Genomic DNA, 26,970 nt, shown 5'->3' with positions numbered 1-26,970 from the left:
ACAAATGAGGGGGCACCGACCATCTGCAGCAACACCCTCCGCTCCGACACCACAACCCTAATCCTAGCCTGGGAAGGGAGGGGACTTCAGAGCAAGCCCAACCTGCACTCACCTTGAGCACAGGGAGCAGCAGAGCCTGCATCCTGTGGGGTCGGCCCCAGCTCCCAACTCTGAGCATTGCAACCAGGCATGCAGGATTGCAGCACTGCTCAGATTTGGCCCAGCCATCTCTTTATTGTGATAGAGGGGCAGGCCAAACCTGAGTGGTGTTGCAATCCCATACACCTGGTTGCAACACCCGGAGCAGGGAGCTGGGCCCAGCCCCGCGGGGCACAAGCTGATGGTGTGGGATGAGTCATGTACGTAAAAAGAAAAGTCACATAAAAATCATGCTATCTGTGACTCTCTTTTTCCTGCCATGACACGTCTATAGCCTTATTTATAATGTATAAAGTATAACCTATAAAAAAATAGGCCTGAAAGCCTTTGTATTAAAGAAAAAATTTGCTTGTTTTATTTTAGAAATATCAAATATGTCAACTCTATTCTTCCCTGGTTTTACTGGGTTACTTGGGGGACAAGGGGAGAAAATGTCTCTGGAATATATAAGGTGTGCACTAAACCCTCAGTAGAAGGGATTGGACTGTTGAAGACATGCTTTCTCCAAAATGTTAATTGGCCATTGAAGCTAAATAATACCCAGAGCTTTTATAGTCAGGCTATGGCCTGTCTGCATTAGAAAATTTTAACAAACTTTCCACTTGTGCTATTACTGGTTCAGCTGCATCAGTGTTGTCATGAGTGAGAGCCCAGGTGTGTGCTACTTGATGTATGGACTGTGGGACATGCAAGTCTTCTGTGAGAATTATTTGGTGAATGGTATTTAGACAACATACTGCGGAGTTACAATGAAACTTGCTGGCATTTGTAGGTCACTTAAACTTGAAGCTAAGTTACTTTAGCAGATACACCTACGGAATACACCTGAGGGAGACTATTGCTGGCTTAAAAGAAAAATGTGCATTGCATGGGTAATAACACACTTATATAGAAAGAGAACTTACTTTAAAAAAAAAAGTCAGAGAGGGCTATGATATACAACAACGTAGTATAAGTATACATTGATGGGGCAAAAAATTACAAGAAACTATAAACAAGGCTCCCATCTTGCCAATACATATGTGAATAACTGTATGTATGTGTAAAAAGCGACAAGAGTCCTGTGGCACCTTATAGACTAACAGAAGTATTGGAGCATGAGCTTTCGTGGGTGAATACCCGCTTCGTCAGACGCATGTGACGAAGTGGGTATTCACCCATGAAAGCTTATGCTCCAATACTTCTGTTAGTCTATAAAGTGCCACAGGACTCTTTGTCACTTTTTAAAGATCCAGACTAACACGGCTACCCCTCTGTATGTATGTATGTAGGTAGTCCATTGTCTGCAGCGCTATTCGCACGTATAAACATTCTCAAATCCAGGGTCTTATTTTTAGGGGAAAAGTAATGATCTACATTATTGGATACAGGGCAGAGTTAAATTAATGTGAACAACCACAAACAGCTTGAAGTTTGCCATTTTCTGATCTTTGAATGCAGCACTTTGCAACTGTAACTTTTTCTTAATGTTTTTATGGAATATTATCAACATTGACCTAAGCCCAATATGTGTTGTTTTTGTTTGTTCCTTTAGGCAGCGGCTGCTTTTGTGATGTTTCCAGTTCAGATTATAACCACTGTTGACTCCCGTGTAGTTCAGCTTGATTATTTGGATGGAAGACTGCTTATTTCTTCACTTACTCGCTCCTACTTGTGTGATACTGAGAGGTAAGTTATACGCTAACTGCAAAAGTATCAAGACATCTCTTAAAGCTGGAAGCTGATTCAAATGGATCAGCTGAAAGATCATTCCTTTTTAGCATTTACGTTTATCATTCATAAATTTCATCACTTGAAATTGTTATCATTTAGCTGGTCAGACATACTCATCATTGAAGAGACTTACTGGCATATTGTAGGCCAGATGTCATCCCTTAACAGTATTATCTTAATAGTATTAATGTAGTTCTTGGTTTTACATCTGATTTTAGGGGTTGGGTTTCATGGTTTTAAAATGAATTATAGCTTTTCTGAAAAGCTGTAAACTAAAGGCACAGTATTTAGTGTCTACACTGCATGTGCAGTGTAAACGGACACCCTTAAACTTTGAGTTAAGCAGAGACAGCAAGGAAAATACTGGCCCTGCTGTGTAGACCCTAGTTAGATAGACCCAATTGTGCTGGGCAAATAGCATAGAAATGACTTTGATTGCTAAAGCAAAATAAATAGTAAAAATTAATGCAAAAAGAATGCAATGTCTTCATAAAGTACAAATTTAAAAATAACTGACTTGTATCAAGCAAACAGGTGAGATTTTTCGGTTTAATTTATAAATAAACTTTACCATATCAAATACAAACTAAAATATTTTGGAAGCTTACAGTTATGAATGTTCCTTTGGTGGATACAGTCCTACAAGAAAATGTTAAAACAAAACAGAGCCTGTTTTCTATATTGTCTAAATATATATATTTTTTCCCCCCACTAGAGAAAAATTCTGGAAAATTGGTAACAAAGAAAGAGATGGAGAATACGGTGCCTGTTTTTTCCCAGCTGGAAAGAGTTGTGGGAGCCAGCAGCCATTAATATATTGTGCACGTCCTGGGTCAAGGATGTGGGAGGTGAACTTTGAAGGGGAGGTGCTAAGTACCCATCAATTCAAACAGCTGCTCTCGTCGCCTCCTCTCCCGGTTATTACTCTAAGGTAGTGGTATTGATGGTGGTTAGTTATAAATTGGATTATGCTTTCATCCCATGACTCTTTCTGTGAAAGCTACTCTCTGAAAGTCACAAAATATAGTAATAAAAAGTCAAGTCATGAACAAACACTTCAGCTTGTCATGCAGCCTAGAGTTTTCATTTTGCAGCTCTCAGAAATATTTGTTCAGCTGTTCCTTATAGCATCCACTCACCCACCCACTTGCATTCAAAAGGTGTGTTCTTCCAAGGGTACGTCTATACTTACTGTCCGGGTTGGCGGCTAGCGTTCGACTTCTTGGAGTTCGATATATCGCGTCTAATGTAGACGCGATACATCGAACTCCGAACGCGCTCCCGTCGACTCCGGAACTCCACCACCGCGAACGGCGGTGGCGGAGTCGACGGGGGAGCCGCGGACTTCGATCCCGCGGCGTCTGGACGGGTGAGTACTTTGAACTAAGGTAGTTCGAGTTCAGCTACGCTATTCGCGTAGCTGAAATTGCGTACCTTAGTTCGAACCCCCCCCCCTTAGTGTATACCAGGCCTAAAAAGGGGGTAGTGGGGGGAATCATATCATTCATGACAAAAGTTCATGCTTAAGTAGTGACTAATGCAATGCTTGCCAATTCAATTAGAAGTGGTCAATTTTTATTATAGATCTTAGGGTTGGCAGTAGCTCTGTGCATGAGTACTTTAAGAACTAATTTCTTTATTTTGTATTCAGTTTTGGTTTCCAATTAAATATAGGTATAGCAAGTTGTCATCATATTTGATTACAGAAGTGAATTCACACTTTGACTCTTGGGTTACATTTTCCATAGCAGAGATGCAATTTAAAGTTATAAATCTACGGTGTTGCCTTTGGATGCTCTAAAATCACTATTACTAAACACAGAGCTGTTAACTCACTACTGTTTGGTAATATGTTTGACTCTTTTTGGAATGGGTTAGGTTTGGGGTAAGGGTCATAGCTTTCTCAGAAATATTTCCAGTGTACTTTATACCTATGGAAATTATAACTACCGTATATACTCATTCATAAGCTGATGTTTTTTAGTAAAAAAGGAAGCACCAGAGAAGGGGGTCGGCTTATGAATGGGTATAGAGAGGGAGAGGTGGGACACAGCCCCTCCCCCCAACAGAGGGAGCAAGGAGAGGCAGCAGAGCCAGAAGGGAAGAGTCAGGGTCAGAGTCTCTCTGCTTCTGGCCACTCTGCTCTCTCCCCAGCCTCCAAAGCGGCTGCAGCTCTGGGGTTGGCAGGCTGCAGCTGTGCCGCCTGGCCCTGCCCCCCAGAGCAGGCTATGGCCATGCTGCCCGGCCTGCTGGAGCACACTGCGGCTGTGCCGCCCGGCCCAGCCCGCTGGAACATGCTGCGGCTGCACCGCCCAGTTTGGCCCACTGGAGCAGGCTGCGGGTGCACTGCCCAGCCTGCTGAAGCAGCTCCAGCCAGGCCAGACGCATCCTCCCCAGATAAGGTGGAAAGGGATGGGATGGGGAGAGTGTGGGGGTCCCGGGCTAAAGGTGGGGTCATGTGGGGGTGGTCACAGGGCTTACTCCCCTGACTCCCAGCTTCTCGCCCCCCGCCCCCAAATTCCTTACTAGTTGCTGTCCCAGCCCGTCAGGGTAAGCAGCTGGTGTGCCGGGACACTTTGTTTACTTAGGTTTACCTCCGTGCCTGTGGACGCTCGACGTAAACAAACCATTTCTGCCCACCAGTGGCTTATCCTGATGGCCCAGGAGCCAAAGTTTGCTGACCCCTGAATTATAGGGTCAGCTTATGAACAGGTTATAAAAAATTTCCATTTTTACTTATCCATCTTGCGGGGTTAGCTTATAAACTAACCGGCTTATGATCAAGTATATATGGTACATAATTATTTAATAGAATAATTATTTTTTTCTATATTTGTACTTTTAAATGTTTTTGATTGAAAACTTCTAACCAAACTGATCTCTAGCCTTTACTGTTTTTTTATCTTAACAGTTAAGGCAACCAGAGGTCTTGGGCTCCTGTTTTGAAATATCAGTCCTTTTGTAGTTATGATGACCTCTTCCTTCCATGTTCATGGCAATTTAAAATGCCACTGAAAACAATTGATTACTGTTAACAATTATTGCTGTTAGTTAAAAGAATTGTGCTAATCCATCCACCCTGTATTAATTCTAGAGGTAAATTGTAATATAGTCAGATTGTGACTTTAGTAAATATTGAAATTCCTAAGTATTCCACTTCAGTAATAGTAGGTCTTTTGCCAGTAAACTTTGTTTATAAGTGACAGTAATAACTAAAGCCTCAATCTTACAAACATACCCATATGTTTAACTTTATACATATCACTTTAGTGGGACTAAATACATGCTTAAAGTTAAGCACGTATATAAATGTTTACAGGACTGAGGGCTTAAATATTTTGCTAACATGACGTGTTTTGTAATTAGAATGAATTATTGTCAATTGCCATTTAGATATTATATGTTTATAGGTTGGATCCTCAGTATAATACTTCCGCCTGCTCCCTCCAGTCTTTGTCTTTCCCAAAACTGTTATATTTGACGTAAGTATTTACTGGCGCTCTGCTTTATTAACACTATTCTTTGTGTTGGCTTTCATTACATCTGTTCAAATTAACATCCTGCAAAGCCCATGAGCAGTAGTTTTGATTTGTTTATCCTCTTCTTCCCATGCTCCAATTCCTCTTAACCCACTTCCCCCCCAAAAAAACCCCGCAACCCTGTTGTCTAGTGAATTATTTTCAAAATCCTAATTACTTTTCTTTAAGTTTCCAGGTCTGGCCAACAAAACATAAATTTGTACTAACTTTCAGCATTTCTACTAAACGCATTTTTTTTTTTACAGGTTCACAGTTTCATGTAAATCTGCAAACCTTCTCCAAAAGTCAGGTTTTTTTAAAATCCTTTTTTTAACCGGAACATCTACAAAATAATCTTCCTACCTGAATTCCTTTTATATGGGCTCGGTTAAAGACTATAGAAAACAGAGATGTTAGGGCAGGAGGCTGTGTCCTTAAAGTTCAGATCTTGTTCTCTAAATAAAAAAATCAATAGATTAATTAAATACACTATTACATGGAGTACTCTGGCAAGAGAATTTCTTTCCAAAATGAGTACATTAAAACTTCTTGAAACAATGCTTAATATTTTTTCTTTGCTTACAGCGAGCACTGTGTTATGTCGTGGACAGAAAGAGGCATTTATGTCTTCATTCCTCAAAATGTTCAAGTTTTACTTTGGAGTGAAGTAAAAGGTGAACTTTAAGGAACTTAAGTTTTTGCTACATTGTTCGTTATATTTTGACTCCCCTGACTCTGTACTTACAATTTCTGTTTCCACAAGGGGGCTAAATAACATTCACTAATAACTTTCTAGTTAATGATCAGCAATTTGAGACAAATTTTTGAATATTAAAAAAAGAAACCCTTTGAAAACTAATCTTCACAAATTACTTGTTTGGATTGGATGCTTATGAAATAAAGGTAGTAGGGGACAGTATATTGAATCACAAAAATAAAATGGCCCAATGTGATTCAATGAAAGATCATAAATATTGTGGTTTCCTTTCCTTGCTTCTCCTTACTCCATTTTATTATCTTTAAAAAAATATCTAATGTGGATCTGACTCTAACAGATTAGGAGACTTTTGTACAGTGTTCTTCTAAATTGTATTTACATTCTTCAATTTAGACAACTGCCATGTTACACAAAAGGACTAATAAATGTCAAATGCTTATGTGGGTACTATCTTGGTCCTAGAACTGTTCTAAAGGTATTTAACTGCACTCTTGATATTAACAGTTCAAAATGCCACTGTTATGGAGCATTTGCACATTTAGTGTTTCTTGTACATCAAAGTGATTAAATCCGTAACAAGCAACTAATTCATTTCAAATATTCGGACACCTGTCATTGTGCTATGTAGTCTGCATTTTTTTGTTTTGTTTTGTTTTTCAAAGAAAAAACATGTACATAATGTGTAATTAAATATTTCCAAGTAACTTGGCAAAGGTCAAAGGACTCATCAATTTTAATTGTATGCAATGGTAATTATATGCTAACATAGTGCCATCTAATTGTTATCCCATATTCTACTTGTGTATTTCAGGAATGGAAATTTGTTGTAATCATTAGTAGACAGATTGAAAAGTACAAACTGTTTCCAGTGTGGTTATGGCTGTGTCAGTCCCAAGATATTAGAAACATAAGGTGGCTGAGGTAATGTCTTTTATTGAGCTAACTTCTGTTGGTGAGAGAGAGACGCTTTTGAGCTTACACAGAGCTCTTCTTCAGGTCTGGGGAACTTACTCAGAGTGTCACACTAAATCTGTTGTACGTTGTATTGGTCCAATACAGAATTTGGACCAATAAAAGACATTACCTCACCCATTTTGTCTCTCTAAATTGTTTCCAAGTTTTCCCAGAAATGGAAAGGAATACTGATAAGTACATTCATCCCTAAGACCTTTCTGCTCATCTGTTTTATATAGATATCCAGGATATAGCAGTGTACAGAAATGAGTTGTTCTGTCTGCATACGAATGGAAAAGTCTCGCACTTCTCTCTTCTGCTAGTGGAGCGTTGTGTAGAACGTCTGCTGAGAAGAGGTTTCTGGAGCCTTGCTGCCAGAGTCTGCTGTCTCTTCCAGAACTCTATTATTTCCTGCAGAGTAAGTTAGGACCTCTTCCCACCTCTCTACTACATCTATTCAGTTAAGTCCTTTTGTCCTAAACCAAATCCTGTAAAACTTGTACTTTGGATTTTGGAGCTTTTTGTCATGTTGACATGTAATTGTAGAACTAATCAGCAATTACTCCTTTATTAGAAAACGTAGCCTATAATTGCGTGGGTAGTAAATTAAAACCAGTCTGTTATGTTTCATATGAGCATTAGGAATATTAACAAACTTCTTGCTTTTTGTATTGTTAGGCAAGAAAATTTTTGCCTCTAGACAAACTAGAGCACTTGAAATCGCAGCTGGACCTCTCAACCCAAAGTGATGTCATTAGCCAACTGGAAGAATTGATATCAAAGCTGGAACCTTTAGATTCTGCATGCAGCAGTAGAAGGAGCAGTATTTCATCACATGTAGGTGTATATAAAGTTGAATTTTTTCCCCTAATTCAGTTCTTCCTCATTTTGTTATAAGCTTGTCTATTGCCGTCTGTGACTGTGGTTGCTGGAGGGACTATACTAAAATGCTCGATCAGGGCAAACTGCAAAGAATAGGGCAGACAATCCCCAAAATGGGTGGTTTATTCTAATAATTAGATTCACCAGGCCAGTAACGAAACAGCTTCTGTAATGCCTTACTGGTTCCCTTTAAGCAATCCAGCCTTTGGCTCTCACCCAGACAGCCAAGTCTATATGGTGAGGGATTATTTAAAACCTTATTCACCATATATAAAGTCCTACTGATGCCAAGGGATCAGACATTACCCACCAGGTCAATGAATATTCCAGATCTTACCCAAATACACGCTTACAGCCAATTCTTATTAACTAATCTAAGATTTATTTTAAAAGAAGAGAGAATTACTGTGGTTAAAAATCATTAGACGTACAGATATGAGTATAGTTCTTAGGTCAGTTTCATAGTAGAGATGGTGAGGATGCTGATTTGTAAAAGTCCTTCCTGAATCAGTTCAGTAGGTTATAGTCCAATAGGCAGTCGATGTAAAGAGTTTGTTCAAATTCTTCCATGAGAATTTACAGGGATAATTTAGGGTACACCTGGAGACCGCAGTCTTATGACTTGAAGTTCCCCATCAAAGTTTAAGCAGATCTGAGTAAGGATCAGGCCCGAGCCTGAAGCTCAGCAGATAAGTCTCTTGACAGCAAATGATCACAGTAGGGGCCTTCCCGGATGAAGAATAGGCAGTGTATATTGTTGCTTTGAAGCTAAACTTCTATTTCCTATGTATACACAGATAAACTAGTTGCATTGATTAGCATATCGCAAATTACCCATTCAAATGGTTTATAGGTAGTGTACTACAAACTTCAGAGAGAAATAAAGACAATGATATTATTATACCACAAGTCTCATCTAAATGTTAATATCCCTTTTTGATCTCTGAATCAATAGAATATAGTAATGAAACATTACAGACAGGAACTGAAGTTTCGCATCTACAAGCTAATTAGATTACATTGTTAAACTTCTAATAAAGTATAGGTAAACAGACAAATATAATTAATATCTGCTTCTAATTCTCTAACAATAGAGGTTTACATTTCAAGAACTCTGGTCTATTTAACATGGAATGGTCCTGTTTACCATTTCAATACTATTCTAATATGTCCTTAAAGGTTGATTTTTGGATCAACCAGCCTGCTGGTTGCCTAACCCTCGCTGGCTCAGTGTCACATAATCCTTCACTCTGCAGATTAGAAAAAAGGTTTATCTTATAGTTGCCTTTCTTCACTGATAGTGGTCAGATATTTAGGACGACAAGGTTGAGGGGAGGTAATATCTTTTTGGACCAACTTCTGTAGGTGAAAGGTACAAGCTTTCAAGCTACATGGTGCTCTTATTCAGGTCTGGGGAAGGAAATCAGAGTGTCTTAGCTAAATACAATTTAAGACCGATTGTTAAACATAAGGGTTAACTCATGTTGTAAGAGGCCATTTGAAAAGAGGTGGGCAATTGAGAGTTAGACTCTTATGCATAAAAGGTTTGAAGTGGGCAATTAAGGGTAGCAGGCAGTGGTGGGAGGGTATTACAAATTGTTGTAATGAGCCATAAAACCAGTGTTCCTGTTGAGTCCATGGTTTTTGTTATCCACCACAGTTACGAATTTAAGTTCCCAGTTGACACCTACCACCCCACATTGGAACCCATACTGGGTATCATCATACAGTTAAAACCCGTATTTGATGCGGACCACATCCTGAAGTAAACCTTTCTTGAGCACCCTATTCTTGTCTTCAAACAACCCCCCAGCCTTGCCAAGCTCTTCATCAGAAGCCAGCCCCCCACTGACCGGGATGTAACCAACTCAGAGCAGCACCAAACCCTGCCAGAATAACAGAGGCAAAACCTGCAGACGTATCTCCAGTGCTACAGTGATCAGTACCTCACACAACAAACACATCTTTCAAGATTCATGGGTCCTATACATGCTTATTGCAACTCATTCAACTTTGTGGATGAAACCAGTCAATCATTACCTTCTTGAATGAACTCTCACAAAAAAATGATAAAAGAAAAAAACGCATATTGCCCGTGGGCAACCTTTTCTCACAAAGTGATCACTCCATATCTGTTCTTTCAATACTCTCCCTCAAATATCACAATACCTTCAAAAGATGAGCCTGGGAACTTAAATTAATAATTCAGCTAGACACCAAAAAACACAGATTCAACAGGGACACTAGTTTTACGGTCCATTACAACAATTTGTAATCCCCACACCCCACTGCCTGCTACCCTTAATTGTCCACTTCAAATCCCATATGCATAACAATCTAACCCTCTCTTGCCCATTTCCTTTCAAGTGGCCGCCTACAACATGCATTATCCCTTATGCTTAACAATCTGTCCCAACTTGTATTTAGCTCACGCGCTCTGATTTCCTTCCCCAGATCTGAATAGTAGCTCTGCATAGCTCAAAACGTGTACTTTCCACCAGTAGAAGTTGGTCCAATAAAAGGTATTACCTCATCCACCATGTCTCTCATATTCTGGGACCAACATGGCTAAAACCACACTGCAAGATACTTCGGGTGTCTATTACTAACTAGACTAATTGGGGTAGGAATCTAAAAATGTTAATTATGCAGTTTTCTAGATTTGTAAGGGCATGTTTTGATAGATTTCGTGTTCATCTAGGGCTGCTTAATTCTGTTCTCTGACCCACCATGATCCTGCATGACAGTATTTCTTTTTTAAAGCTATATTTTAGAGTGCTGTAACATTCTTCAGAAAATACTGGTTTGTGTGACAATGTGACCTCATTTGGGCATAAGATTTTTACTCAGTTTTAAAAATTGGCTTTAATCTTACTTACAAAAGTGCTGTCTTACTCATGTGTTTGGTTAGGTGTTGAGCCTAACTTTTAGTATCTTGTGAAAAGGAAAAACTTGCTTCATACTTGGCACTTACATAGCTATTTTCATCTTCAAAGCACTTTAGACAACTGATTGTTCTCACAACATCCTGTGAGGTTATTCATATTGTAGAGATGCAGAAATGCACAGATTGAGCTGAACCATGACCAGGGAGAAACGTGCGTCTTGGAGCAAACTTTTGTGGAGGATCTATAGTTGCAGTTACAATTGTGTTAGCTAACTAGTTATTGAAGAATCAATTAACTGCAGTTATACCATGACCAAAACTCCCGTTATAGGCAAGTGCAGAGAGGAAGTGACTTGTCCAAGATACAATGTGGCTTTGTCAGAGATGATATTAAAACCGAGGAGTTCTTAGTTCCTCATCTTGTGCTCAGCCCACCAGCCTTGCAGTTTTTTTTGTAGTTACTCTTCCTTTAAAAGTTTCATTTTAACTCTTACTTAGTTCAATTTCTTTATAAATATACAATGTGGCATATATGTGTTTATTTCCAAGGTTTCAGATTAAAAGCTCTGGTGGTGCACTGAATTCTCTGTGTGGTTTAATAAGGATATTTTTGTGGCTCATGTGACTTTATTATTTGCCCTACAGGAAAGTTTCAGTGTCTTAGACTCTGGAATTTATCGTGTTATTAGTCGAAGAGGCAGTCAGTCAGATGAAGACTCTTGTTCCTTAAACAGCCAAACATTGTCAGAAGATGAGAGACTTAAAGAGTTTACTACACACCAGGAAGAAGAGCAGGTGGAGCTTGGTAATGGCTTGCAATGAAAATATGCTTTTCAATTGCCTTCTTTGTGTTTAACAAGTAGCTGGTGATATGGTGTTTAGGTTTAAAACAATAATAAAACCCTTCATAGCTGTAAATTCCATTTGTCTTCCACCGTTTAGATATCCCTGATTAAACCCTATAAACTGTTTGGTGAATCACATTTGCCACATCTTGCTAGTAGTAAACCTAAAGTCACCACTTCTGTGGCCTCTTGCAGTAAAACCTTTTACTGAAAACTTTAGGGGTAAGATCCCAACTCGAGTGAACTAAATGGCAAAACTCCCATTTATTTCAGTAGAGCCAGGGTTTCACTCAAGATTTCCTTTTTCTGTAGGTAACTCAGCGAGATTATTCTTAGCATTAAGGCAAACTACCCTGCATCAGTATTAATCCAGCTTCTGCTAGCCTGATTTTCGCTTTTGTTGTCCTATTCTAACTCTAGTTGAGCCAGGCCTTATATTGGTGCCAGGGAGCTGCTACGTGTGGGTCAAGAGTTTTTAACTTTCTTGCAGGGTTTCTTTTCTGGGGTTTTTTGGAAGGGATTCCCTCCTGTACATTTACACATTAGTGTATGAGGGGTGCAGCCTTTTGAGTAACCCTGTTGTTCCACCCAACCAGCTTTGTTCTTTTCTTCCCCCAACAAATATCTATCGCTAGACAAAAGTTAGAGGCTTCTCTTGCTTTTCAAGGGCTAGTGCAAGCTCTCCTTTCTGAAAAAACACACCTTTGTTAGTAGCTCCTTTCTATGCTGCTGCCTGTCTGTGTTGATAGAGAAAGCTGGGGAGGGGATAGAATGGCCTGCGGAAAGGGAGATGCTCTTGGGCTTCTGCTGGGAATATACTCCAATGCTATAGGGAGAGTATTGGGTTTGTTGTTGTTTTTTTTTATATAGTGAGCTGTCTCTTCAGATGCACCACAAGAGCTGGATGAGGCAGACCTGAAGGGCCCATTCCTATTAAATATTAAACTCCTTCCACCTCACCCACCCAATTTAGAGCTGCTAGCTATGAGAAGTTGTGGCGTCTCTTTTCTCTTGACTCCTGAGTTGCTGATGACCTAAAATTAAGTGGGGCCAGAGAGCAAAACTTCCTTCTCATCAAGGAATGAACCTGCTATCCCCTGCAGAGTGGGAGCGTCCTGTAGGAAGGGATGACGCCCCTTATGATCTCCCTGATCTTGCAAGAGGGAAGGAGAAGAATGCAACTGTATTGTTAGACTCATTCTTTTCTAAAATCAAGGTGGTTTATACTAAAGCATATGAAAATATGTCAGAGGGTTTCTTTGGCCTCTCTTTTTAGTGAATCTGTTGGTGTCTAAACTAAAATTTCATAGTGCAACATTTTTTTTTGCCAAGGTGTTGCTGGACTTTCTCAGAATGTGTGTCAAGAAAGAGTGAAAAAAATAAAGTCTTAAGAGCTAATTCCATCCTTAGGTAGTTTTGTACTCTTAATAAATGCATGTTTTGTGACCAAGAACGTTACACTTGTCATTTGTGACATTTGTTCATCTATCTTTACCTTTTGGTTATGCCATCTTAATGTATTTTAGAAAGTAAAACTTTCAAGTGAAGAGACTAGCTTTACACATTTGGAGTTAGTTTTCCTATTGCTGCTCAGTTTGTGATTTCAAAGTGGCTAGTTATTTCAAACTATAAAAGTCCTAGATGCTTCTGTATCTGTGAGCTTCATTTGGTGCTTTAGATCAGTGGTTTGCAAACTTTGGGTCATGACCCAGTACTGGGTCGCAGAGTGTAAGGCACTGGGTCACGGCGGCTCTGGTCAGCACCGCCAACTGGGCTGTTAAAAGTCCTGTCGGCGGTGTTGCCTGGCTAAGGCAGGCTAGTCCCTACCTGTCCCAACACTGTGCTGTGCTCCTGAAGCGGCCAGCAGCAGGTACGGCTCCCAGGTACGGGGGCCATGGGGCTCCGCACGCTGCCCTCACCCCAAACACCAGCTCCGCACTCCCAGCCAATGGGAGCTGGGGGGGAGTGGTGCCTGCGAGTGAGAGCAGTGCGGAGCTGGACCTGCTGCTGGCTGCTTCCGAGAGGCAGCGTGGTCCATGGTGCCAGGACAGGCAGGAAGCCTGCCTTAGCACTCCCTCTGTGCTGCTGACAGGGAGCTGCCCAAGGTAAGCCTGCGCCCTAACCCTATGCCCCAATCCCCTGCCCCAGCCCTGAACCCCCGTCAAACCCGGAGCCCCTTCCTGCACCCAAACTCCTCATTCCCGGCCCCACCCTGCAGCTCTCACTCCACACCCCAACCCTCTGCCCCAGCCCTGAGTGCCCCCCCCCCAAACCCCTCATCCCCCGCGCCGTTGAGTCATGGGCATCAACAATTTTCTTCAACTAGTCGCCAGAAAAAATGTTTGAAAACCACTGCTTTAGATAATTTCCTGAGAAACAGGTCTTAATGAATGCTGTCTTCTGTTCTACATTGGAATTGGTTCCTCTGTTCCCATTACCATAAGTGGCCATTAGTCTTTAAATTGCTACTTTTCTACCTAGTGAACAAAAACTTTGGTTGCAAGCAGTGTAACACCACTTGCTGACCTTTCGGTACTATCTAGAGGCCCATTTCCATAAGGATGCTTTGAATGCTGGCGGTAGAACTGATAGTTCAGCTCCATTTTAAGAAAAATAAACTTTTTGTTTTGAGGTACTACTAAGAGCATTATCACCATTACTTAAAATAATCCTTTTCCTTAATCACACTTTTTTTTAAAAAATGTGATCGAGTTCACTTTGTACGTCTTTTTCTTGTACTAGGATATGATTTAAAAACAAAAAACACCCCAGTGCACCCAACTTCTGAAATAAGAGCAAGCTAGCCTGGAGTCAGTAGTGTTGTAGATGACTACGTAAATGACCTAAAAATAAGATGTCAGCCTTGTGGCAACCTATAGCTACCATCTGTGCTTCTAACTGTAACTAGGTTTCAGTTTGACCTCATCGGCCTTTGCCTCTTTTAAAGGGTAAATGGACCAAATCACGTGTATACTCGTTCATAAGCCAAATTTTTTTAGTAAAAAGAAGCACCAGAGGTGGGACTCGGCTTATGATGGGTATAGAGAGGGAGAGGTGGGACACAGCCCCTCCCCCCAACAGAGGGAGCAAGGCAAGGCAGAACAGCCAGCAGAGCCAGAAGGAAAGAGGCGGAGCCAGAGTGTCTCTGTTTCTGGCTACGCTCTATCCCCAGCCTCTGAAGCAGCTGCAGCTCCGGGGCTGGCAGGCTGCAGCCGTGCCGCTTGGCCCCGTGCACCAGAGCAGGCTGTGGCCGTGCCGCTCGGCCCAGCCCGCCGGAGCAGGCTGTGGCCGTGCCACCTGGTCTGGCCCGCCGGAGCAGGCTGCGGCCGCGCTGTCCAGCCTGTCGGAGTACCTCCAGCCAGGCCAGAGACATCCTCCCCTGGCCCTCTCCTGATAAGGTGGGAAGGGATGGGATGGGGAGAGTGTGGGGGTCCTGGGCTAGAGGTGGGGTTATGTGGGGGGTAGTCACAGGGGTTATTCCCCTGACTCTCAGCTTCTCCCCCCAAAAAACATTTCCCCACCAGTTGCTGTCCCAGCCCATCAGGGTAAGCAGCTGGTGTGCCGGGACACTTTGTTTACTTAGGTTTACCTCTATGCCTGCGGACGCTCGAGGTAAACAAACCGTCTCGGCCCACCGGTGGCTTATTCTGATGGCCTGGGAGCCAAAGTTTGCTGACCCCTGAATTATAGGGTCGGCTTATGAATGTTCCATTTTTATTGATCCATCTTGGGGGGTTGGCTTATAAACAAACTGGCTTATGATTGAGTATATACGGTAGTAGTAAAGGACATGGTGGAGGCTCTTTTGGTTACTCACTGGTTACTCATATCAGGCTGATATGAAGAGCCACAGTGTTTGGATCAAGTTACACATTGATATCTCCTTAAATGCAGTGGTGATAGACACCTTAGTAATGGCATGTCTGGTACAGACCTGTATAATCAAATGTAATCTAACTTTCATGAAATACCACTACATAGTTTAATATGACATATTTATGTTAGGGTTTTTTTGAGCCATCTTGGTTACCTGCTGAAAATAGCATTGAGCTGTTGCCTCAGAATAGGCCAGAAATCCATGTACAGAAGATAGTCATCCATCGAGAGTTCTCTTACTGCCACTGATTTGTCAGTTGCTGCTTTATCAAATAAAGCTTCAACAGATTAATAAAACAAATACCTGCTAGGTCTAAGGCCAGTACTGCTAGGATTGCTCTTGATCTCAAGGGCTGTGTGTGTATATTACTATTCCCTATTCTATTCTATCTCCAGTCTCCCATTCTCTTTAAAAAAAAAAAAAAAAAAAAAAATCCACAAAAGAATCTGCAAGTAAAAAAGAAAACACAATTTAGGTCACAAGAGTAAAATTTCCCTATTAAAGTGTGGGTCATAACTGGATTATATGTTTCATTGTCAAGTCATTGCTTCATAATTTTATTATTTCAATTCCATTTGTTAGACAACGTATCTCATGCTTCTGTGGTGGTTGAGACTGATCGGAATGAGACTTTTCTCCCATTCAGTATTCCATTGTCATTTCGTTCACCATCTCCTCTGGTCTCCCTCCAAGCTGTCAAGGAAAGGTAAAAATCATAGGATATTTGTTCATCCATTACATTCCTTTTTTCTGAATTCATAGCATTGTTGATTCATGCTTTGCTGAAAGGTAAAATCAAATTTGTTAGCGAAGTTAGTTTAATCCTGACTCCATTGAAGACAATAAGAGTCTTGCCATTGATTTCAGTTGAGCCAGGATTTCACTCTTGAGTTTTAAATGGAGGTTAAGAACATACACCATAGTCTTGTGGCTAGTGTTTCCTACTTTGAGTGAGTCTATTGAATGTGGCTATGGGATTTAGCATTTTGGTACTTGTTGAAGATTGTAAGGACCTGCTATGTATTTTAATGATGGTATGTATTGTCAAGATATGTACCCCAAATCAACTAAATTGTCCCTTCCTTCCTTCAGTAAATCTTATGCATTCATCACAGGTATCTGGAATCAACTGTGGTTTATACATACTGTATGTGAACAAACTAAGTCTTGCATCTAAAAATCAAATGTGCGCCTTTAAAAAACAAAACAAGCAAGCCACTAAAATGATGGGGGGGAGGGAAAATATCTTGCATAAAACTGGTTATTTCAGAGCTCTGAATATAATGCATCTTATTTAAAACCAGAAGTGCTGGCCCATGGTGTTTGTAGCATTATCCTGAAATGTTGGGTTAGCCCTTTTCATTCAGTTTGCTAAGGTAAGTGTATTGTTCCCAGACCCTTCAATAATAAAATATTGTTTTAATCAAATTACTTGATGCCCATTAGTCTGTTGAAAGCTTCATCCATAAGCTTTCTATGACTATCCACACCTTCATTTTGATCTTTCCAAATACCTAGCTATATCCTTTTTAAAAAGTTTATTACAAGAGAAGATTAATTTTTACACAGACAGAAAATTAAATCCATAAGTATTCATTTGCTACGTTCTAGTTACTCCAGTTTAAAGGCTTGGGTCAAGTATCAAATTTTATTTTGTGGTCTATAATAGTCTATAAAAATTTCCCTTCAACACTCACTGTATTTTAAGATGAGTAATCTACTGGCTTTAAACCCATTTCCTCTTCTTAAATTTGAAGAGCAGCTCTTTTTGTGTTGTACTGTCACCACTAGGAGGAGCTCTTTGAGTGGTGAATGTTAACTGCTTAACCAGAGAATCCAGAAGTTCTATTTCGAGTGATTGCATATGTCCATTCCACTCTAGAGGTGTGTGTGTGGGCGCGCGCCTTGCATAATTGTTGGAGAACCTTTTCCCTGAGTGGTACCTATCAGGGTGGCTCAAGCACTCTCTGCCATCACTCGCCACTGCTTGCAGGTATAAAAGGACGGTGACGACTGTTGGAGCACTTCCAGTCTTGCTGTTACATGTTGATTTTGCTCGTTGTTTGTATATAGTCTGTTGTTTAATTGGTATTTAGTTATAGTTCATGGTTAGTGTTAGTGATAGGTTTCAGTTTTTAGATTAATTATGGACCAAATTTGAGTCTCAGTAGCAGGCACTGCACTGGAGCCATGCCTTGTTCTCTGGGGTTCAAGTCCTACCAATCGTATGCTAGAGCTTTGCTGGTCAGTGGCCCACAGCCCCACTGCCTAAAATGTTTGGGGGAGTCCCACATCAGTGACAAGTGTCACATTTGTAGAGAGTTTAAGCCCCACTCTAAAAAAAAGAGAGCAGCAAGACTTAAACATCTCTTTATGGAAGTGGCACTTTGCTCTCCTTTGGAGCCGTTGGATTCAGAGCGTATTCCAAGCCCAGCGCCATCAGTACAGAGTGCACCTCCTGAGACGTCTTCAGCACCATGTACTGTGTTTCTGGTATCAAGGAAGAGACACAGATCTTTCTGGGACTCAGTACCTCGTTCAGCAAGGCCAGCTAGAGGCAAGGACTCTGAGGGACTCGAAGGGGAAGCGTTTTCTAGAGCATTCCTCTGCCACAAAGAGGGGTTTGTCAACTCCAGAACCTATGCCAGGTCTGCTGAGACCGACCCCTAAATTTCTTATACAGACATAGCAGACTGCAGACCAATTCTGGTATTGATGATGTCAGAGGTATGCTGCCACAGAGACTTGCTTAACCTTTTGGTACCAGCATCCCCAGCAGAGCAAGTGTGGTTTCAGCCACGACCGGCAACGGTAGTTCCTAGAGCAGGTCAGCAAGAGCATGCAGTACTGATGCCGCTTCCAATACCTAAGGGGCCGGTACATTCCAGAGACACGCCACTTTCACTATCCTGAGTACTACCACCTCTGGGTTCAGCTTACCTGTCTCCTGTCTACATGGGTTCTGCTCCACTGTTATTGCGGGGACTTAGTCATCTTGGTCAGATTTGGAAGTCTGGTCTTCTGTGTCCCAAACCAGATGGGAGGGTCATTCTCCATCAGAACTTTATGGTTTATGGATGTTCCAGCCTGAGAAGTCATGTTTGAATCCAATGGGAAAGGCCAGAGGAGATCCTACTAGCATTGCTAGGGAGACCAAGAACCAATTTTGCTGAGGCCATGCTGGTGCAATTAGTATGAGGTAAGCACGATCCTGCTTGGCCTTGAACAGGACATTAGATAGTAAGGGTGTTAGAGGAAATGCATACAGGAGGGAGCTCGTCTGTGAACATGAAACTCTATCAAAGAACTTGGGCTGTGACCCTCGGAAGCAGAACTGATGACACTTTCTATTGGTCTTTGTTGCAAACAAGTCCTCTTGGGGAGTTCTCCACAACTGGACGATGGACCTGGCCACGTCCAAACAGTGATCATTCGTGGTGAGCGGAGGAGGACCTGGCAATGTGTTCTGCTCGCCTGGGAAGCAAGCAGTTTTGGGGTGAATGGAGTTGGTTATACAGAACTCCCAAAGCAGAATTACCTCCTGGCACAGCTAGAAGGAACTGTCTGTTCACATAGGACATAGTTGTTGTGTTGTCCGTTAACGCTAGCAGACTTTTTCCCAACAGTATGTGGATGGAAGGTCAAACAGGCTATATTGGTAGCATGTAGCTCTCTGATGTTTATATGCATTGTGAGGGCCATAACCCTTGATTTTGCAGGATTCTGATGTGGCCCACTCAGGGATGAGGCATCCGTGACCAGCTTAAGCATTGGTTGCGGGGAAAAGAAGGGAACTCCTGCACAAATATGCCAAAGGTCTGTCCATCAGTCCAGAGAGGATACCTATGGAATACTAATCACTCTGTCTAAACTACGTCAGCAGGGGACATACACCGACGCTAGCCATCCCTGAAGCCTTCTGAGGGCTGACATGTAGTCTAGCATGCTGTACTATGCAGGTACATGCCTCCATGTGTCCCAGAAGCTTCCGCCAAGTGTGTGCTACGGTAACTGGATGTGCTCTTAGATCCAAGACTATGTCTCTAAGCATTTGGAGACTTGACGGGGCAGAAACACCTGGGCTTTTGTAGCATCCAAGTATGCTCCGATAAACAATATTCTTTGCACAGGTTTTAGAACTGATTTGTCCATACTGAAAAACAGCCCTAGTGTATTGAAGGTGGACTGAATGATGGTCATGCTGAATAGTGACTGAGACTTGGACTGGCCTCTTGCCAGGCAGTCATCCCGGTGGAGGAATCACATGGATTTCCAATCTCTGCAAATACGGTTACCTGCACCCTGCACTTTGTGAAAATGCAACAGGCTGCTGATAAGCTGAATGGAAGCACTGTGAATTGGTAGTGAGTTCCACTGACTACAAACCTGAGAAACTTCTGTTGATCTGGACAGGTTGCGATATGGAAGTAAGTGTCCTTTAAGGCTACGTCTACACTACCCGCCGTATCGGCGGGTAGCGATCGATTTTTCAGGGATCGATATATCGCGTCTCATCTAGACGCAATATATCGATCCCCGAACGCGCTTATATCGATTCCGGAACTCCACCACCGCGAACGGCGGTGGCGGCGTCGATATGGAGAGCCCCGGAGATCGATCCCGCGCCGTGAGGACGGGTAAGTTATCGATATAAGATACTTCGACTTCAGCTACGTTATTCACGTAGCTGAAGTTGCGTATCTTATATCGATTTTTCCCCTTAGTGTAGACCAGCCCTAAGTCAGGGGCAGTATACCAGTCACCCTGTTCCAGGGAAGGACTAATGGAAGCTAGGGTAACTGTAAAGAATTTTATTTTCTTCAGGTACATTTTTAACTCTGTTAGATCTAAAATAGGCACAAAGGAAACAGCACAAATAAAAACTCTTCCCCCTGAGGAACAGAGGAACTTTCTCTCAGGCTCCTGCTAGAAGAAGAGATTGGACCTCCTGCTGAAGAATGGTCTTGCAAGAGTGGTCCCCGAAGAGTGACAGGGAAGTGGGATTTGAAGGGGGAGATGTAAACAAACTGAAGGGAATAGTGCCCCCAACCTACAGGCCTTCTGCGTGGCAGCAGGGATGCCTCTTGGTTAGCACTGTTGGAAATGGCTTGCTCAACAGACATTCAGGAAGTCCTTCTGAGTAGGAGAAATCCTTCAGCTAGGTGTACTCTGGCCACATGGAATCGTTTTTCTATTTTTTCTCAACAGAAACGGTATCTCTCTAGTGCAGGCTTCCATTAACCATGTTTTGGATTACCTGTTGCACCTCAAACATCAAGACAGTTCAGTTAAAATCCATTTGGCAGCTATTTCAGTGTTCCACCCTCTACTGGGTAATAAATCGCTTTTTTCCAACCCCGTAACTATCATATTTCTAAGAGGGTTGGATGAATTATACCAGAGGTTCTCAAACTGGGGGTCATGACCCCTCAGGGGTTGCGAGGTTATTATATGGCGGGTCACAAGCTGTCAGCCTCACCCCAGACCCACTTTGCCCCCAGCATTTATAATGGTGTTAAATATATTGAAAAGTGTTTTTAATTTATACGGGTGGGTCGCACTCAAAGGCTTGCTGTGTGGAAGGAGTCACCAGTACAAAAGTTTGAGAACCACTGAATTATACCTTCAGGTACAAGAACCTGTTCCCCCAGGGGATCTCAACCTGGTGCTAACAAAATTAATGGGACCTCCCATTGAACCTCTTGTGAATTGCTCCCTGCTACATCTCTCAATGAAAGTTTCATTTCTGGTTGCATTAACCTCAGCAAGGAGAGTGAGTAAATTGAGAGCCTTGGTTTCTGAGCCTCCTTATACAGTTTTCCATAAGGATAAAGTGCACCTCCTCTCTCATCCAAAATTCTTGACACAGGTGGTTTCCAATTTCCACATTAACCAGGCAGTTTATTTGCCAACTTTGCCCCAAAAGCCTACATGTGTACAGATGAGCAACAACATCATTTGTTGGATGTGAGGAGAGAATTAGCCTTCTAATTGGGCTGCCCCAGGCCCTTTAGCTCCTCAGCACAGTCTTGTTGTGATTTGCGGCCAGGGTGAAAGATCAACTGGTTTCCACTTAAGAAATCTAGGAAGAAATCCTCTCTTGCACTTGTTTGTGCTACCAGTTAGCTTATGTCACGCCACCTCTTACCTGGAGTATTGGTTCATTCAACTAGAGCACAGACAGCTTTCCTCACGCATGTACCCGGTTGAGACATTTGCAAAGCAGCCACCTCGTCATCAGTTCATACATTTGCTGCTCATTATGCCATTTCCCGTCAGTCCAGGAACGATGCCAGTTTTGGGTGGCTTGTTTCATCATAGCTGTTCAGGTAGAATCTGAATCGTCTCCACGTTAATCTGCTTATGAGTCACCTGTAATAGAATGGACCTGTGTAAAATACTTTGAAGAACAACAGTTATGTTAAAGGTAGATAACTGTTTTTTCTTTCTGACACGGCTAAGCCTGTTCTGACCTGGAGTGCAAGAACTTGAAGTTGCTTTTTAATCCTGGTTTTCTAAAGAACTCTTGCATGTTATGGACCAATATATTTAAGTTTTGGAATGTAGGTAGGCCTTCCTTTGGAATGAGACATTCTAAGGGTTAGGAATGGATAATTGAAACAGAGGACAATTTCTTAATAACTGTACATTTCCTGAATAATTTTCTTGTCACTGTGAAGGTCATTATAGACCAAATTAACAGATAATTAACAAATTTCTTGTGCATGTGCTAATTTAGAGGCTTTATCATGGAAAAATTAGCCTCTCTGCATTGCAAATAAAAATATCAGCATTTGCATAATTGTAAAATCCCCTCTACCAGGCAGCACAAAACCAAACTTCCAGTGTTTTATTTTGTGATCTCCATTGGGGCCTGAAAATCTTAGGCGTAAAGAACTTGACTAAAGCATATTAAGTTATGAGATGTTTCTTACTGAGTGCATATTGGATTCTGACTGATTGATACTTGCTGGTTCCCAGTGTGCCCATCCTCTCTTCCTGCCTCCTTTAGATGATAAAGATTTCTGAAGTGAGAGGCTGGCTAGAAAGACCGAGATTTATTGTGTTGACTATGAGCTCTTCTCCTACCGCCATCTAAGTTGTTTGAACTTTTGGCTCCTAGTGTTTCCAGCTTTGTACGCAAAACTACTGAAAAGATTGGCACCCTTCATATGAGTCCTGATGTCAGAGTGAGGCAGGAAATGAAAGATGATGATGAGTCTCATGAAGTGACTGCTAGTATAGCTGCATACTCCCAGGAAGAAGATGAAAATGAGTAAGTTCAAGCTCACATAGTTTTATTAGTCGAATGTGCTAGCTGCCGAAAGGACTGGGAACTCACGTCTTCCACAATGATCCCATTCATTTCAATAGAATGGGGAATCACATGATTCTATTGGAGATTTTTTTTCCAGCTGGCTGTATAGAGAGGCTCCAAGAATTCATCTGGTCTCTCCCTCCCCACCCCCTGCCTCCTTTCTCAATTTTTTACCTCAAAGCTTGTTCAGGAGTCACACTCTTCTAGAAAATGGATGTTAAGAGTTTACATTCGTGGTGCTGGAATGGTTGAGGAAGGGGAAACTTATATAGTTCCCTGCTTGGGTACCTAACCAGACTTGTTGACGCATGTGAATTTTAAAGCCTACATCCTATTTTTAATGAAAAGAGGAACAAGTTGCTTTGTCACCCTCCCTCAACACTGGTTGTTTAAAGGAATAAGAAAACACTGTAGTGGCTTAGTGGTAAGAATAAAGAATGAGCACTAAATTATCAGGAATTACATTGGCAAATCATTGAAATATTTTAAGCAGTGAATTTGTATTAGCTTAAAGTTAGTTTTGTTTCTTGACATCTGAGAACCCTCATAGGTTGACAAGATGGAAAAAGTTATTTTTCTTCTGCTCCTCATGTCCAGCTGCTCCATAATTACTGTAGTCTCATTTGTCTGTTTTGCATGAAAAGTAAGAGCTGCATTTCTCATAACAGAATTAATGCTATTTCTCCCTCTGTTTTAAAAAACAGCATAATTTTGTCTTTATATTTCTTTCTAGTTTGGAGCTACAGAGCCAGCCTCAAGAAGAGGACCGGCTAAGAGATCTCAAGATAGCAACAACAGAAGCTACGTAAGTAGAGAGCATAGAGCTATATTTTACTCTGGCAGAAAGCTTTTATTGTAAATATCTGCAGTAAATGATGCTGTGCACGTATATCCAGACATGGTGTATGGCTACCTCAGGGGTGGGCAAACTTTTTGGCCCGAGGGCCACATCTGGGTGGGGAAATGGTATGCAGGGCTCTGAATGTTAGGCTGGGGCAGGGGGTTGAGGTATGGGAGATAGTGCAAGGTGAGGACAGGGCTCAGGGCAAGAGGTTGGAATGCAAGAGAGGGCTCAGGGCAGGTGGTTGGGGTGCAGGAGGGGTTCAGGGTATGGGCTCTGGCCCAGTGCCGCTTACCTTGAGCGGCTCCAGGGTGACAGTGGCACACAGCGGGGCTAAGGCAGGCCCCCTGCTTGCCCTGGCCTTGTGCCGCTCCCGGAAGTGGCCAGCATGTCCGGCAATGGCTCCTGGGGGTGGGGCAAGTGGCTTCGCTGCGTGCTGCCCTCGCCTGCAGGTACCACCCCTCCAAAGCTCCCATTGTCTGTGATTCCCTGTTCATGGCCAATGGGACCTGCAGGGGGTGGTGTCTGCAGGCAAGGGCAGCGCATGGAGCCCTCTACCCTGCCTCCCACACAGGGACATGGTGCCGGCTGCTTCCGGGAGTGGCACAGGCCAGGGCAGGCAGGGAGCCTGCCTTAGCCCCCTGCACCACGGGGCTGGCAATCCCGTGGGACGGATTGAAAGCCCTGAGGGGCTGGATCCGGCCCGCGGGCCATAGTTTGCCCTCCCCTGTGCTATCTGAAAGTTCTTACTTGAATAGTGGGGTTTTTTCCATTAAAAATATAACTTCATTGTGAGTTTTGCTGAGAAAAAAGAGGACTGTAGCATTAGAGGAGACTTGGATGGTTGCCTTCCAAGCTAGGTGAATCATTTGGAGGTGAGATCCCCAAAAGCATGCTGAGGAAATTATATAGTGACTTTCCTACTGTCCTTACTACTCAGGAAAGCAGCCTTGGCATGACCAATATCTAGGACAGACGTGGGCAAACTACAGCCCGTGGGCCACATCAGGCCTGCAGGACCATCATGCCCGGCCCCTGAGCTCCCGGCCTGGGAGCCTAGTCCCTGGCCCCTCCCCTGCAGACCCTCTGCCACGTGGGCTGCGCTCTGGCCCACTGCTCCTGCTGGGCAACATGGGGAGCGCAGCTGGCTCTGGCAGGATGGCACGGCTGCGAGCTCCTGCTGCTAGTAAGGTGTTAGGGAGCAGGAAGGGGGGTCTTGGGGTGCAGTCAGGGGGGAGGAGGCGGTTGGATGGGGCGGAGGTTTTGGGAGTGGTCAGGGGATGGGAACAGGAAGGGTTGGGGGTGGGTGTCCCGGAGGGCGAGAATGTGGATAGTGGTCGGGAGGACAGTCAGGGGACAGGGAGCGGGGTATAAAGGGGTGGGATCCTAGGGGGCAGTTACGGGCAGGGGGTCCTGGGAGGGGGTAGTCAGGGGATGAGGAGCAGAAGGTGGTTGGATAGGGGGTGGTAGTCCCGGGGGGGCTGTTGGTTGGGGGGGGTTGGATAGTGGTCGGGGCACTCAGGGGACAGGGAGCAGGCAGGGTTGGATAGGTGTGCAAGTCCCAGGGGGCCTGTCAGGGGGTGTGGTTAGGGGTCAGGGCAGTCAGGACAGGGTCCAGGGGGTGTTGGATAGTGGGTGGGATCCCAGGGGGTGGTTAGGGGCAGGGGTCCCGGGAGGAGGCGGTCAGGGGACAAGGAGCGAGGGGGGTTGGATGGGTTAGGGGTTCTGAAGCGGGCGGTTAGGGGGCAGGAAGTGGCCCTCCATGCAATTGCGCAACCCCGATGTGGCCCTCGGGCCAAAAAGTTTGCCCACCCCTGATCTAGGAATATACTAACAGTTGAGTTGTCCATTTGATACGTATAATAGATCAGCTCTGGCATCTCTTGGCTATTTATTAAACAAGTGCAACACATTTCCACTTTGTTTTACAGAGACAAACTGCAAGATCCACTGGTTTTGTTAGAACCACAATGCTTGAGAGGAGTTTTGCATGAGTGGTTTTCGTATCTGGAAGAAACATTTGGTTTCAAAGAACCTTCCTTTTCAGATGACTGCTTATCCATTAAGGAAGATAAGAATGTGCTTGCTGAAGAACAGAGCGAGGTTTTAGAAGAAAATATTGAACCAGATCAACACAGTGAAGATCATGTAGGCAAAGGACAGACAGATGCTTTGCAAGGAAATATTGGACAGGATCAAACTAGCGAAGCTCATTTTGGCAGAGAAGTATGTGAAAACGATGCCAGTTCAAAGGGAGCCTCAGACCATGTCTTTCAAGTGTATCCTCCATGTCTCATAGCACGCGATATTCAAAAGGACCTAGTAGAGTTGACGACGTTATGTTTTGAATTAAATGTGTTTCCTTGCAAGAATGGGAATGTGAAAGAAAGTGCTGAACAGGATTTACAGCTAACAGTGTCATGGGTCTTGGCTTGTCAGTTCATAAAGGACTATTTCTTTCTCCTGGACTTAAAAAGACTGAAGCGATGTATTACAATCAATTACACTAGCAGTCCCAGTGTTTGGGAAACTTACATTGAAGGATTGAAAGGTAATGACTGCGGTGGCTTTTTGTTTTCATTTTTAAACCAATTGAAGCTAAGTTTTAGGTTTTTGTTCTGGAAAAAATCCAGCCTGAGGGGACATTCCTTTCTGAATCACCTCTGAAACAAGTGCTCTTTAGTTTTTTAATAAACAAAACTAAGTTGTTAAGAACCAGTGGCTTCTAGGGGAAAATGCTTCTTGTTTAGTTACTACACTGACATTATTTCTAAACAAGTTAATATGTAGTACAACTTCAGCTAGCTGAATACGGTAGTGATATGAATCAAATGTGTTGAAACAGAATATGCAAATTTCAAAGAGAACTTGAAAAAAATGTGGTGCTGTTGAACTCAAATAATTTCAATTATTTAACTTATAAAACTAAAATTAGGAAAAGAGTTTCAGCATCCTCAGTGGCAAAGTAGGCACAAGTATGCTCAAATATTTCAGCTTGTTTCCAAAGCTTGGACAACAGCACATTTATGAAGATCAGCAGTGAATTGGAAAAGAATTCCCCCATATTGGCATGCAGTTGATCACCTCAGGCATCCTTTTCTTCTCCAGAAGTCCCTTCTGCCCTTTCTCATACCTTTGCAATCCCAATGAATGAGGCTTCCTGGATGTAACTCAGAACAGAATTTGGTCCGCTATATGCAACTTCCAAAACTGAAGCAAAACCTTTATAGACAGGTCTTCAGGGCAATCAATTGATAG

General features: G+C 42.8%; 1 protein-coding gene and 1 long non-coding RNA gene across 6 annotated transcripts in view; one reads left to right on the top strand and one right to left on the bottom strand.

The window, feature by feature from the left end:
- The window catches only part of HPS5 (HPS5 biogenesis of lysosomal organelles complex 2 subunit 2), a 46,263-nt gene that overhangs the window by 10,340 nt on the left and 8,953 nt on the right, over positions 1-26,970 (top strand). For all 5 annotated transcript variants that reach the window (XM_045016167.1, XM_045016169.1, XM_045016164.1 and 2 more), the window contains exons 6-16: positions 1,694-1,827; positions 2,588-2,803; positions 5,283-5,354; positions 5,976-6,064; positions 7,302-7,480; positions 7,741-7,899; positions 11,477-11,636; positions 16,136-16,259; positions 22,677-22,829; positions 23,605-23,676; positions 25,644-26,263. In XM_045016167.1, the coding sequence (XP_044872102.1) occupies positions 1,694-1,827; positions 2,588-2,803; positions 5,283-5,354; positions 5,976-6,064; positions 7,302-7,480; positions 7,741-7,899; positions 11,477-11,636; positions 16,136-16,259; positions 22,677-22,829; positions 23,605-23,676; positions 25,644-26,263 (1,978 nt within the window). The remainder of the gene's footprint in view (positions 1-1,693; positions 1,828-2,587; positions 2,804-5,282; positions 5,355-5,975; positions 6,065-7,301; positions 7,481-7,740; positions 7,900-11,476; positions 11,637-16,135; positions 16,260-22,676; positions 22,830-23,604; positions 23,677-25,643; positions 26,264-26,970) is intronic.
- The window catches only part of LOC123370023, a 29,364-nt gene continuing 18,524 nt past the window's right edge, over positions 16,131-26,970 (bottom strand). Inside the window, exons 3-4 of the long non-coding RNA XR_006579246.1 lie at positions 21,702-21,925; positions 16,131-16,246 (exon numbers count right to left, since the gene is read on the bottom strand). This is a non-coding gene — a long non-coding RNA (uncharacterized LOC123370023). The remainder of the gene's footprint in view (positions 16,247-21,701; positions 21,926-26,970) is intronic.

This window comes from Mauremys mutica, chromosome 4 (genome assembly GCF_020497125.1).
Source record: "Mauremys mutica isolate MM-2020 ecotype Southern chromosome 4, ASM2049712v1, whole genome shotgun sequence".
NCBI lineage: Eukaryota > Metazoa > Chordata > Testudines > Geoemydidae > Mauremys > Mauremys mutica.
The sequence above is the reverse complement of the archived record's forward strand: the minus strand, read 5'-3'. Positions and strand labels throughout refer to the sequence as shown.